Source organism: Biomphalaria glabrata, chromosome 7 (genome assembly GCF_947242115.1).
Source record: "Biomphalaria glabrata chromosome 7, xgBioGlab47.1, whole genome shotgun sequence".
In the NCBI taxonomy this organism is placed as follows: Eukaryota; Metazoa; Mollusca; class Gastropoda; family Planorbidae; genus Biomphalaria; species Biomphalaria glabrata.
This window is the reverse complement of record NC_074717.1, coordinates 34,186,075-34,199,948: the sequence shown is the minus strand read 5'-3', so window position 1 is coordinate 34,199,948 and position 13,874 is coordinate 34,186,075. Positions and strand designations below refer to the sequence as shown.

Sequence of the window (13,874 nt, the reverse complement as noted above, 5' to 3'; positions counted from 1 at the left end):
CGTGACTTCCTGACACTATCAATGCCAGGGCAAGGTTCATTTTGAATGATGGCTGAGGAGCCATGAAGAGGATCGAGTCCACGAGAGCAAGGGTTCATCTTATCTCGGGGCATTCTGGTACTGTCAATGCCAGAGGAGGGTTGATTTTGAATGGTGGCTGAGTAGCCTGGGTCAAATAGACCCTCACGAGCGCGGGTAAACGACTTAACTCGTGACTTCCTAGCAGAGTCAATGCCAGGGCGGAGTGGGGAGTGCCACGGTCTATGGACTGGATTGTCACTGTTCCACCAGTGAGATCCGATGGGTCAATCAGCGCCCTATTGATTACCGCGCCAAACGAACAACCTGAGTCGTATAGGCCCAAAACTTCAACACCGTTGGCCAGAATGTTCTCTACTCCCGGAGGAGAAGAGATGGGGTGAGGTAGCACTGGTGGGAGTTCTGGTTGGCCGAGATCAATGGCAGTGGGTTGAGGAGCCACGGCCATCGTGGAGACGAAGTATGTGTCCTCCTCCGGTTGGTCAGAAAGATCGATCGCGGAGGGTTGAGAGACTGGCATCACCGTAGATAGGGTCCGTGGGGCCTGCGGCTGCCGTTGTGGGGTGGGTCTACTGTCACGCGCGCCATGACGTGTGTCACGCTGAGAGTTGTTAGCCTGGTTATAGCGAGACTGATGGTTGGGGCGGTTATTGTGGCTATGAGGGGCTGATTGCCGGCCTGGTGCCTGGTTGTGCTGGGGAGTTTTAGGAGGAAGGTTGGACTGAGCAGGAGAAGTAGGTTGGTCCGTTTGCTGGTCTGTCGCGGTCGCTTTGCCTTTTAAGTCCTTACGAGCGTTCAAGTAACTATCAGCGGCGGAAGCTATGTCAGCGGGAGAGGTTGCTTGTTGCTCCTTGATATAAACTCTGACCTCTGGGGACATGCATTCCAACAGCTGCTCAGAGAGTATGAGGCATGCTAGGCCATCAAAAGTCTCTGGCAATTGGCTGAGGGCGTGCCACCTGACAAGGTACTTGTCCAGCCTTTCACAGAGGTTGCCGTAGGTCTCTCTGCGTTCGAGGCGGGAACCTCTGAACTTTTTGTGGTAGGCCTCGGCGGTCAGCTCAAACTGGACGAGTAGCGCCTGCTTGAGGGTTGCGTAGTCTTCTCGCTGGCTGGAGGGAAGTTTGGAGTAAACTTCGTAGGCTTTGCCTCTGAGGCATTTGGGATAGCCGGAAGCACCATTTCTCCTCTGGCAGACCGTAAAAGCGTGCTACTTCCTCAAAGCGGACAAGATAAACTTCGATGTTCTCTGTCTTGTCGTCGAAGTGCTCCATTGGCATGTGGGGTAGACCGTTCAAGGAACTTTGAAAGGATGCTGGACTAGCCGGGCGAGACTCGGAAGAAGCCTGGCGGGCGGCCTCGTTCTCTTTGTCCGCGGCTATCTTTTCTCTCGCTGTAATTTGTTGCTCTTTTTCTCTTTCTCGCTCTGTGACTTCTTTAGCAATAGCTATTTCAGCTTCCTTTCTTTCTCTTTTCTTTGGCCAATTCATTATCCTTTTCCTTCAACGCTGTTTCAGTTTCCCTTCTCTCCCTTTCCATGGCTATTTCATGCTCCCTTGCTATTCTTCTTTCTTCTTTTTCTTCTTCCTGTCTTCTAAACGCCTCAAATTGTGTTCTCACATATTCTTTCCGTTCTGCCTCATCGTCAAATATGGTGGCTGCGAAATCCTTCAATTCAGCTAATTTCTGCTTCATGTCAGAGTCCGCTTTCGAGCGTGTGCTGCTGGCCATAATGATGAGGGGTGGGTAATAAGAGGTACTAGGATGGTGGAGGGGCAGATAGAATGGATAATAGGATTGAGCTAGAATTAAAGAAAGTGGGTTAGTGAAAGTGAGTCGCTGGTTATAGGAAAGAGTGCAAAAGGAATGTGGTGTCTGCCTATGTTAATCACCAAGTTCCTGCAAGAAAATATTACACATGAAATGCAATAATTATAATAAATAAAATATGACAGAAATGACACTCTTGATAATGCGAAGTGATGATACTTATAAGGAAAAAAAATATTGATATGGAATTTAGTTATTGCTGCCTGTTCGTGCCTGATGTACTAATGGGTCAAATCCCGGACGGGCTCGCCAAAATGTGACAGGTGGGGAAATGTGACGTGTGTTTGGCGCGTTTTAATGTCTAGGGGATGGTTATTTTTAAAGCTATCACACACCAACCTATCAGCATATGAATCGGGAGCAGACACGCAACGAGACAAAGCAATGAAAGATAGATACAAAAGTTAAAAATGAAGAATATTTATTTACATAAATATACATATAAGAATAAAAAGGGGGAGGGTTTGCATCTATCTCTAAATATCACTAGATTTAATCATCACTCTTGCATTTAATAAGAGAGTATGTCACTTTGTCCTCCGACTTAGCTGGTATTCCTGTTGATGTCGCAGCTGGCTGTGTCCTGGCTTGAGGTTCTGCAGCTGGAGGTGGCGCTCTAGCGGATAGAGGGACGCCGGTGATATAGTTCCTGTGGAGTCTCAATCCCGAAAATCTGATATCTGTAGTGGGCACAGTAGGGCGGGTGGCCGGCTACCGTGGGCACAAGGTTACTGCGGGCAGAGCTGATCTGCCGTGGGCAGCGTGATGACAGGATATGTCCAGTGAGTTGCAGAGGGTTGGCGTAGCTATGACGTCTCACACAGATCTGAATCTATAGGGACGTCGCACCTAATAGCTTGACAGGTGGGCTGTCGCATAGGCGGGCAATGCCGATAGCGCCAAGTAGTAGAGTTGAGTAGTGTCGTGTAGACACTGGACAGCAAATGGCAAATAGGTGATTAATCCAATAGGTAAAAGGCAGACACCTGAGGGAGACACCAGGTATTCCTCTAGGAGTAAGAATAAATGAATAGCCCAGACTCGATTGCTCAGCGATAGTGAAATAAGAGGGTCTGACTTGATTTAATTTACTTTATATATGCCTGGGAAATGTGCGCGGAAACAGGAAATGTCCTAGGCTTAGAATTATCTTACACGTGGGTGAAGTCCGACAATAGATGGGATTCGCACATTGGGAGGTCAATGGGCGTGTTTGTCCTCGTGGTCTCCTAGATCAAAGAGAGACATAGGAGAAAGGGGGGGGGGAGTGACTTGCATTCCACACAAGGTGGTGTCCACTGCGGCTGTCAGACATCTTGCGATAAGATCAAAGAGTCTATGTGTATCTTTGCCCCGGTCAAGGGAAGATAAATGAGAGGACGTGGCCTAGCTATCTCCAATGTGGTCAACTAAGTCTAGCCTGGAGCGGAAAAGGTGGTGCGGGTGAAGAATTTGAGGGTAGGAGGGGAAAATAATTAAAATAAAATAAATAAATAATGAAAAATAATAATTAATGCTGTGATAAATTTGAGTGACTCTGACAGCGAGTTTTTGACTTGTCACAGTGCGTGTGTCGCACATCGTATTCAGTCGGGTCAGAGTGTAGCCTACACACTTGTATTAAGGATACTAAGTGTATCTTGGGAAAGGGTAGAAGTGATTATTAGTCTAAGTTGGTAGTCTAGACGCCAAGGGTTTTGTTTGTTGGTACAAGAGGTACCATAATTTCGATAATACGTAAGATAAAGTAACAAATAAGTAATATGGCAACTGTTCCAGGTTACGACCTAGAAGAGTTTAGGAAAAAGTTAATCCAAGAGGCCAAGACAGAACTAGAACTACGTAGCAAAGAACTGGCCGCCTATGTGCAACAGAGGGTGGCGGCAGAATCAGAGCGCTTGGAGAGAGAGAAGGCTAGAGAGGCAGAAAAGGCCAGAGAAAGGGAAAAAGAAGAAGCAGACCGTATTGAGCGGGAAAAGGTTAGAGAGGCAGAAAAGTTGGAGAGGGAAAAGGCTAGAGAGGCGGAACGCATCGAGAGGGAGAAAAAAGAAGAGAAGTAAGTGTGCCCAACGAAGGTAACAGCAACAATAGCGCCAACACAGAAAACCATAGTAGCGCCGCATGGATCAAGAAGAAGATACAGCCTTTTGCGGAAGACAAGGACGACATCGGCGACTATCTGAAACGTTTTGAAATCAAGCTGGCAAAGTTTAATGTCCAAGAGAAGGAGTGGTTCAAAATATTGTTGGACTTCGTGCATGGACAAGCCCTCACGATTTGCCAAAACCACGACCACTCGATGCAGAATAGTTACCAAGTGTTAAAGAAGGAACTGCTAAACGCATACGGGCACAACGCGGCAACGTTCAGGAAAAAGTATTACGAAAACACTCCATCCAGCCAGGTAGATCCACAAACGACCATCAATTTGGAAAAAGATTTTTTAAGCAAGTGGCTCGGATTCGAGAATGTGGAGAACACATATGAAAGTCTGAAGAACTTTATTCTGATTGACAATTTCATCAATAAGTGCGACCCTCAGCTACAGTCCTTTATAAAGGAAAGAAACCCTAAAACGATTGAAGACTTGGTAGAAATCATTAGTATCTTTAAGAATGCTTACCCAAACAACCCACTTTCAGCTAGAGACCATAGAAAAGTTATTGACCTGGTAAATTATGTAAAGAGAAATGATGGTAATGATAGGGATTATGGTAGGAGAAACGATAGGTCCAGGGAACGTGGGAACAAAGGTCGGGATAGTTATAAGGGCATAAAGGATAGATCCTGGGAAAATGAGAACAATGGCAGGAAAGTTATGATAGGAGAATAGATAGACCTAAAGCGGATGATAGAAACCTTAGGGATGTTACATGTTTTAACTGTCAGGAAAAGAGACACATGGCATACCAGTGTAGGAAACATAGAGGGAATGGAGCTGGCAATAGAAATGCACAGGGTAACAGTGGCACTAGTGACAAGGGAGGTAATCAGAGCAATCATGGATAAGAGAGGGAAAATCGGCCACCAGATAAGGTTAATTTTGTAAGGAGCATCCAAGACAGGGATCGTTATAGTGGAGATAGTGAACCAGATGAAGAAATGAACTACGTTGATTTTGGGGAAGATAGATTTAAATTATATCCAAACATGATAAATAATAAACAGGTAAATGTGATTCGGGACACAGCTAGCAGTACACTCGCGGTTCAAGGGGGATTAGTTAAATCTAAGGATTATTTAGGATATATCAAATCAATCAGATTGGCAGACGGCGCAGTTAAGAGGTTCGAAGCGTGCAAAGTGTTCCTTCAATCTCCATTGTATACAGGGTATTGTGAAGGGGTAGCCATGCTGAGGTTATCTATAGATGTTTTACTTGGCAATGTAGCAGGAGTCAAAGCCGCTAATGATAAAGAGGTTAGAAGTTGGAAAAGCAGGTATGGCAACATGAGGCGAAACAAACCTAGAAAGGACAGAATTTTTTTAACTGCCATAAACATGGGCACATTGCTAAAGACTGTTGGAGTAGGGCAAAACAGTCTGAACAGAAGATTGCGAGTTCGGGTAGGAGGAGCAGGTCTGTATCCGATAGTGATGATAGAAGAGAAGACTGTGGTAACGGTAATCGCAGGTCATACCGAGGTAGAAGGCCACACGCGGGCTATAGTGGTGTAAGAAGAATTGTTAACTCCAGTTGGAGTGAACAAATGTGTGGGTCGTGTAGATAGCCTGTGAAACATAACACTATACGACCGTAGGGTGTAAATAAATTGGATTTTATTAAAAATTTTTATTCTTAATTAATTGACTTAACTAGTAGTCATAAATAGACGGGTATTAGGTTATTTTAAGGTATCTGTGAATACGATATATGTTATAATATACATGCAATTGAGTTATTATTATATTGGCTCATGTTTGTTATTTATTTCGGGTAGTATGTATGAAGTGTATGCATGGAGGTATGAATAGATAGGGCATTTATAAGGCAAAGATGTATTGATATCAAGGAAAAGTAAGTTTTATAATTTATTCTTTGTTGTTGATCATGATCATACATCAGTAAAGAGTTAGGTCGTGTGGGGACAAGTAAGTGGAGAGAGAAAATAAAATACACTTGTAAATGCCCGAAGAACGTTAGGTGTATAGTGGGAGAATAGTATTGATAAATGTCAATTTGTCATATTAGGTAAATTGCCTGTCCTGACGTGTGAGGGAAAGCAGTGTAACCTCTGGAACATGATGTGATGAAGTATAGATAGACACACCTATAGTGTCAGCGCAAACGAACTATGTCTGCGGTCACCTATGGCACATCACATTGGAAAGTATCACTTACTGACGCTTGAGGGAAATATGTATTCAGGGGAACTTGATTGTGGACACAGGAGGAGAAGTTGAGATCGCAATCAAAACTCAAGTTGTGTTGTCTTTTATGTTTCCCTACATTTAGGCCCTTGCACATTGTAAGACTAAGACAGTAGATTAAACAAGGTTACAAAAGACAGTTTGTGTGGAAACACAAACTCAAAATCGGCCCCCGAAGTAAAATGTTTTACATAATTCGGATAATCCTTCAGAGTTGAAGATAGTTTACTTCCTAGTCCAAACCTCCCACAGGACGACGGGGGATGGGAGCAGGCAGGGTTTGAACCTTCGATCGTAGATAAATCCAAACGACAGTCCAGCGCGCAAACCGCAAGACGAGTGGTCCACCCAGGTAGGCTTCAATATTTTCAGAAAGAACATCCGAATGAAATGATATCAAAGACAAATGAGAGATTAGAATGGAGAAAGAAGGTTAACAGATCTTGTGTAGTGCCCCAACCGTCCTGCAGATCATAGGATACGTGAAAGTGAATGTAAAGTTAGATGTGAACCTGGCCTAACTAGTTTGTGGTTTATAGGGCAGAAGATGTAAAGTTCATCTGTCGTTGTGACCTACGGTTAACGAGGATGTCATGTAGCCAGCACAACGACCAACCGCCTTTGCTTTTCCCCAACTAATGTCAGGTACCCATTAGAGCTGGGTAGACTCAGAAGTTGAAAATCCCAGTCTTCTCCAGGATTCGAACCCGGGACCCTCGGTTCGAACTAAATAAGTTGATTGTTTTGAAAAGGCTCAAACTCATATTCGAATCCTCAAAAAAAAAAAAAAAAAAAAAACTCCGCTATATAAAAAATGTTCACGAAAATGATGTTTATAAGATGACTATTCGTCTTAAATTAGGTCTAACATATAATGCATACTAATTAGCTTTTTCTTATAAAAAACTGCTTGCATAATTGATTTTAAAAATAGAATTTTCGCTTTCAGGAAAAAAAAAAGTAGCCGTTGCATCAGAACTTTGAATGGTCTAAAATAGTGTGAAGTCGGATTTTCAATATCTCTTCTAGTTTACGAGATCTAAACGGGACGGACGAACAGACGGACAGACGGACAGACGGACAGACATTTGCGAAAAACTAATAGCGTCTTTTCCCCTTTCGGGGGCCGCTTAAAATTGACAGGCATTTTTTTTTAGCGGGAGGGGGAGGAGTTGTTATGACATGATTAGGAATTAGGGGTGCACCGGATAGTACTTTTTGATATCTGGCCGGAGCCGGATATAACCGGATAGTACAATTAGATATTCTGCCGGAGCCGGATACCTACATGACTCTAACAGCTCGTTTTACTGAAGTTTTGCAAATCTTCTATATAACATACCTATATTCATATTATTTTGTTATTTACTTTCTTACTTTAAACTCTATCACTGATTGATAAATTAAAATGAACAGCATTTTTTTTACAGATATGCTTATCATAAACTAATCTTTGTAACATGAGATGGTGTGTGCGTATGTATTGTAAAGTAGAATGTGGGATAACTCATGCAGAATATATAAACATATATGTAACTAATGTAAATCTTTCAAAGGTAAAGTTCACTCTTGGTTTTATAGCGTAAATCTTTCTTAAGTACAATCTAAGTTGTATAGTGGGTAGATGTTTGTGTTCATGTATTTGACACCATCAACTTGTCATTAGGCTCGTGTTTTAAAGGCCACAAACCGCTTCTGGTTTGTATCTAATACAGATAATGGCTTAGTAAATATCTTAAGTACAGCAAATTTGCAGCCGTATGCTGGCCATTAAATTTTGTACAATGCAAAACATAGCTGCTTCGGTCAAATGACTCATTCAACCAATGGGCAGTTAAACCAAAATATGATTCGGTGTTATTATCAGCTGTCCAAGTGACCGTTGAGAAAGCGATGCTTTTAGCATCAGATAGCATTTCACGAAGCTTTGAGGAAATATTGTCGTAGATATCTGGAATAACACGTTCTGTAAAATATTTGCGACTAGGCACAGTGTATCTTTTCTCCAGTACTTTTAAAAGTCCAATAAATCCAGGCTTCTAAACTACTTGGTAAGGTTCCATGTCAGTTGCAATCATCTTTGCTATGGCCAAGTGAATGCGCTTAGCATTATCACTATTAATATCCCACAATTTAGCTTTGTCTAAGATCTCTTTAATCCCTGGTTGCTGCTTGTGTGTGAGGCTTGACGAATCACTGGAGCTCGTAGACGTACTGGCACAGGCAGTGATATTACTTGATGCTGATTTCAATGCAGTCATTTCGTTGAATAAGTCTGGGTGTTTCGAGCGTAGATGACTAATCATAGTGGTGGTTGAGAAGTCTTTAGGTTTGCCTGGTTTACCACGTGACATTACTATTTTACAAGCATTGCAAACTGCTTTAGAGTAGTCCATTGTTTTGACATTAAAGTAACGCCATATAAGTGATGACTTTTTATCAGCCATTATTATTACTATTTAATTTACTAAATGCCCTTGCAAGCCACTTTTATACCCGTGGCTTGTGTAACAAAATACATGTAGGGATGTGTCCTGTAGTTCAGCGCTCTAATTGACATTTCTCTCCAAGTAAACAAACTTAGTGTCATCATCTAGTGACCTCTAGACAGTGTCAATATGTCTTAACAATTTGGTTTGTGGACCAGACCCTTGATTGACAACCTATCTCATAATAAACAAACTCATACCAGATTAACCTTATAGAGATTTGGCTTGTAGTCCCGCCCCTAATAAAAATTCTACTCCAAGTAAACAAACTCAGTTCCCTCATAAGATGTGACCTCTAGAAAGTGTCAACATGTTGATATCTGGCTTAATGTGGTCAGCTGCCTATCCGTGAACTCAATGTTATTGACTAAACAAACAAAAGGAGGTGGGGGTGCTCATCTCTACCTCTGGAGATATACCCGCACATCTAGACAGATTATCAGCGTGACATAGTTAAGGAATATTACGTGTTTACAAGACCACTCAAAGGTCAAGACAAGCTTTTAAAATGTGCCAGACATCGCTGCTACGTATGTAATACGAATTTATAATGTAAAGTCTAGTCCACCCCCCCCCCAATAACAAATCTAGTTCCCTCGTGTGACCTCTAGAGAGTGCTTACGTCCATTGTATCTGACTTGGGGTCACATGTCAATCAATGAACTCAATGTGATGGGCTAAACAAATAAAAGGGGAAGGGAGTTGTTCATCTAGAAATATACCTGGTTACATTAGAGGTGTGGCTCTTGTAGTCCAGCCCCCCCCCTAATAAAGATTAACTACTAAGTAAACAAACTCAGTTCCCTCGAAAGGTGTGACCACTAGAGAGTGTCAATACGCTGACATTAAACCTACGTCCATCGTATCTGACTTGGGGTCACCTGTCAATCAATGAACTCAATGTGATGGGCTAAACAAATAAAAGGGGAAGGGAGTTGTTCATCTAGAAATATACCTGGTTACATTAGAGGTGTGGCTCTTGTAGTCCAGCCCCCCCCCCCCTAATAAAGATTAACTACTAAGAAAACAAACTCAGTTCCCTCGAAAGGTGTGACCACTAGAGAGTGTCAATACGCTGACATTAAACCTACGTCCATCGTATTTAACTTGTGGTTACCCACCCATAAAAAACTCAATGTGATGGACTAAACAAATAAAAGGGGGTGGGAGTTGTTCATCTCTACCTCTGGAGATATACCCGCACAGCTAGACAGACGTCTGGTCAGCATGACATAGTCAAGGAATGTAGCATTTTAACATGTTAACTAACTTACTCAAAGGTCAAGACAAATTGAAAAAAGTGCCAGCCATTGCTGCTCTGTATGTAAAGCGCATTTATGATGTAAAGTTTCATCTCTATTTATATTAAGTTATTAACACGCCTTGTCTTTATAATAAACAAAGTTTGGTGCATATTCATAATGGCTCTATTTTTAAGCACATTATTTTGTTTTCATATAAGCATTAATACATTCTATAACAGACAGTAATGGAACGAGGTCCACTTTATGCATATTAAATAGGTGTATTTTTTACTATCCGGTTTACTATCCGGTAGTGATATCCGACCGGAGCCGAATAGCACCGGATAGTAAAAAATGCCGGATATTCGGCAGAAGCCGGAGCCGGAGGGACTATCCGGTGCACCCCTATTAGGAATTAGTTATTTGTTTCGGGAATTGGGTAAAGTTTTACTTAGCGACGATGACGTAAAGTTGGTTAAAAAACAAGAACTCTCTAAGTGACGCTAAAATAAAGATGTTTCGTGTAGAGCAGTAGAATAGATATACGGATTTACGGACATAGCTGACATCGGACGATTCCCTTCGCGATTATTATAATATTTGTAGAACAACATCAGCGTCGACTATTTATTGATTGTTTGGCATTTCGTCGGTGTTCCTGATTTGGTTGAAGGTTACCTCATGATCATTGCAGTGATTACATTCAACGCCGCGGAAGAGCCACAACAAATGGAAGTCTGGAGATTATATTTTAGAGGCCTTCCAAAAATTTTGGTAGACACATTTCTGTTAAAACCATCACAATAATAAGAACAGTAATAAAACTAATAATATATATAAGGGAAATGAAGATAGTTAAATTTCCTTGGGCAGTTTTGAAAGTTAGAGAAACGAGTTTTTGTTGTTGTTTTTTTTAATCATATGTGTGTGTGTGTGTTTTATAATGTGTGTATGAAACCGTTTTTGTTGTTGTTGTTTTTTTTTCATTCTGAAGAAAAAAAAAATTAATAAGGTACTGAACACAAAAGGAATGGGGGAATCATACCTTCTCGAAAATTGTAGTAAATATATTTGGTTTATGATAGAGAAGGCGGGGTTAAATTGGAACATCAACAATCTTCTACAAGCAGAACAAGTATTAATAAGAGACCAATATTCCAAAAAAATGATATTTAAATTTTTAATTCATCTGTCTTTTCCATAAACATTTAAAAATTTTTTTAAAACATTATATTTTATCGTAATTTCTAGCCGTTTTGCGATTTTCATTGCAATTGATATGCACAAATTGTAAGACAAATTTCCGTACGGACAATAAAGATTATTATTATTATGTTAGAAATGAACGAGTAGTCATTCTCTGGCGCTGCCAGGGTCGAGTTTTGCTAAAGAGAAACAAAATTCATCGTAGTCCCCTTAACAGTTTTAACTGAGGAATTTTCTGGTGATGTGGCAGGTCTGCAGCAGTACCGCCCTCTGACAGGCAACGAAGATGTTCCTACGAATGTTAAGGGCCTTGAAGGTGTCTGTGAGGTCAGTTGTTATTATCCCCTCGGTTGATATAACAATGGGGTATATTGTTATTTTGGACAATTTCCATAGACGCTTAATCTCCAAGCCATATTTTCTTTGTTTTTCTATCTCAGTTTTTCTTAAATTATGAGACAGTGGTACGGCGATATTGATAATGGTAGCGGTTTTTCCATTTTTTCGATGAACAGCAGATCCGGGCGATTGAAATCTACCGTTTTGTCGGTCAGAATAGGCCTATCCCAGTACAGCAGATGTTCAGTAGACTCGAGAACCTCTTGCGGAGAGTATTTATAATAAGGGGGAGTGTCCTTACCGATCAATTTGTACGTCAAAGCCAGGTGTTGGTGTATTAACTTTGCAACTTGGTTATGGCGACCTAGGTAGGCTGATTCTGATAGGGCTGATCTTTCCTTTACGTCTTAGCAACAAAACTGTTGAGCGATAAAATGAATTAAATAGATAGATATGTGTGTGTGTGTACCCGCATACAGCAAATAATTCTCTAGAAATTATTATTTGTTTTATTTTCTATGTCCTAATAATATTTTCGCCATGTTTATCATAGACTTGATTTAAATTCAATACACTAGATCAGTTATACCCAAAGACCTGCGGGTTTTATCAGGCTAGTTACAAGATAAATGTTTCGACTTTTTCTCCGAAAATGGATTAGATAATTAAGATGAAAACTTTTAAAGAACACATCGGCCTATCATTATGTAGCTTTTCCAATCTCGTTCGAATTCAATTCTTAGGGCCTACATGTTTTTTTTAATACTTAAAAAAAAAAAAAACATGGATACCTTTTCCCAAATACCACTCCTCAATCCTTCTTTCCCCAAATAGTCAACAAAATTTCATGCACCAAAGCACAGTGAGCATGCTAAAAGCATGAAAATTGAGTTCAACAAAATTAATTGGTAAAAAATATTTCAAATAGCAAAAATGTATCAATGTTAGTGTATTATTGCATTAATTAATTAAAAATAATAAATATAATTACACTTAAAATAAGCTTTGTTTTTTATATATTTTTTTACAGAGTGAAAGAAGTTCTTGAAGCTGTGAAAACATTTCTGTCATCAGAAACTAAGTACAAACTAATTATTTATTGGCCTAATATAAAATTAAATTCGAATAATACATTTTGATTTTTTTTATAAGATGTATAACTAAACAGAGGGAAAATTGAAAAAAAGGTATTTTTAAAACATAAAATGTATTATTATTCTTCTTCTAGCCACCTTTTTGCTGCTGAGCTGTCAGCTCTTTTGCAAACTGTTTCAAGGAAAATTGTGTGCTGTTTTCTTAAGTTGTTCAGCACTGCTGATTATGTTGGGCTGAAGTGGAAGTAGCAGACTTAGCAGAATTTAGGTCATTGGTTAATACGCATGACTGAATGCATAACGCGTAGGACATAATAAGATAGGGTCTGCCTAAGGTGGATTAGGAAGGGGCATTAAAAAATGATACGGTTTACGGTTTCATAAGGGTGGGCGCAGTGTCTACAAAGTGCGAGTTGTGTGGGATTTATTTTATTGAGATGGTAATTTAACAGAGATGTGTGTCCTGTCCTAAGTTGGAAGATTGTAGATTGCTCTTTCCGGGGGAGGAAGTTAATACTGTCCAGTTTGTTAGGCATGTTTATTGCTTTATATATGTATTTCCTGTTGCCCATTGGTTGAGTAAATCCTCTTTGTGGTTGTTGATTAACATTGACTTTAGGGTGATGTAGTTAACAGATCTATCTGGTTGCTCCATAGATGACCCTGCTTTTGAAGGTTATCTGCCCTTTCATTCCCATGACGCCAATGTGTCCAGGGATCCACTGTAATGTGATGTTGATGTTTAATTTTGTCATCACCTGGTGTATTATCACTATTAGTGTTGTCAACTCTCTTGAGCTTTTTTAGGGGCTGCTGTTAAGTGCTTGAAGAGTGGCTTGGGAGTCTGTAAAGACAACAATATCTGATGGTGATTGTATCCCTTCATATAATTTGTTTTTGACTGTCTGCAAAGCTATGGTGATTGCCTCAATTTCGGCTTGGAAGTTTGAGCAGTGGTCGCCACAGGGTGCACTTATTTTAATGTGTTTATTTTTGGGGAAGACCAGCAAGGCACCAAGGCCATCATTGATGGTGGCTTTGAAGGCTGATCCATCAGTGTATATATGGATAGCAGTTTTGGATAGCTTTCAATAGTTTCGAGCGTGCCTACTTTGAGCTCCAGTGGATTTTGTTCGAGTGTTATTTATTAAGTGTGTTTTAATGGTTGGTTGTTTGTAGTTAAGTCCAGGAGTTATGTTTGAGATTTGGTAATTTTTTTCTCTGTTATTAGGTAGATGGTGTTTTAGGGCTAGTTCGTCAGT

The 13,874-nt window shown here is 40.6% G+C and overlaps 1 protein-coding gene across 18 annotated transcripts in view; it reads left to right on the top strand.

The window, feature by feature from the left end:
* LOC106052346 (deoxynucleoside triphosphate triphosphohydrolase SAMHD1-like) overlaps window positions 1-13,874 on the top strand; it is a 175,383-nt gene that overhangs the window by 72,045 nt on the left and 89,464 nt on the right. For 15 of the 18 annotated variants that reach the window (XM_056034990.1, XM_056034989.1, XM_056034992.1 and 12 more), the window contains one exon: window positions 12,549-12,599. The exons of the other annotated variants lie outside the window; for them this stretch is intronic. In XM_056034990.1, the coding sequence (XP_055890965.1) occupies window positions 12,549-12,599 (51 nt within the window). The remainder of the gene's footprint in view (window positions 1-12,548; window positions 12,600-13,874) is intronic. 18 annotated transcript variants of the gene reach the window in all.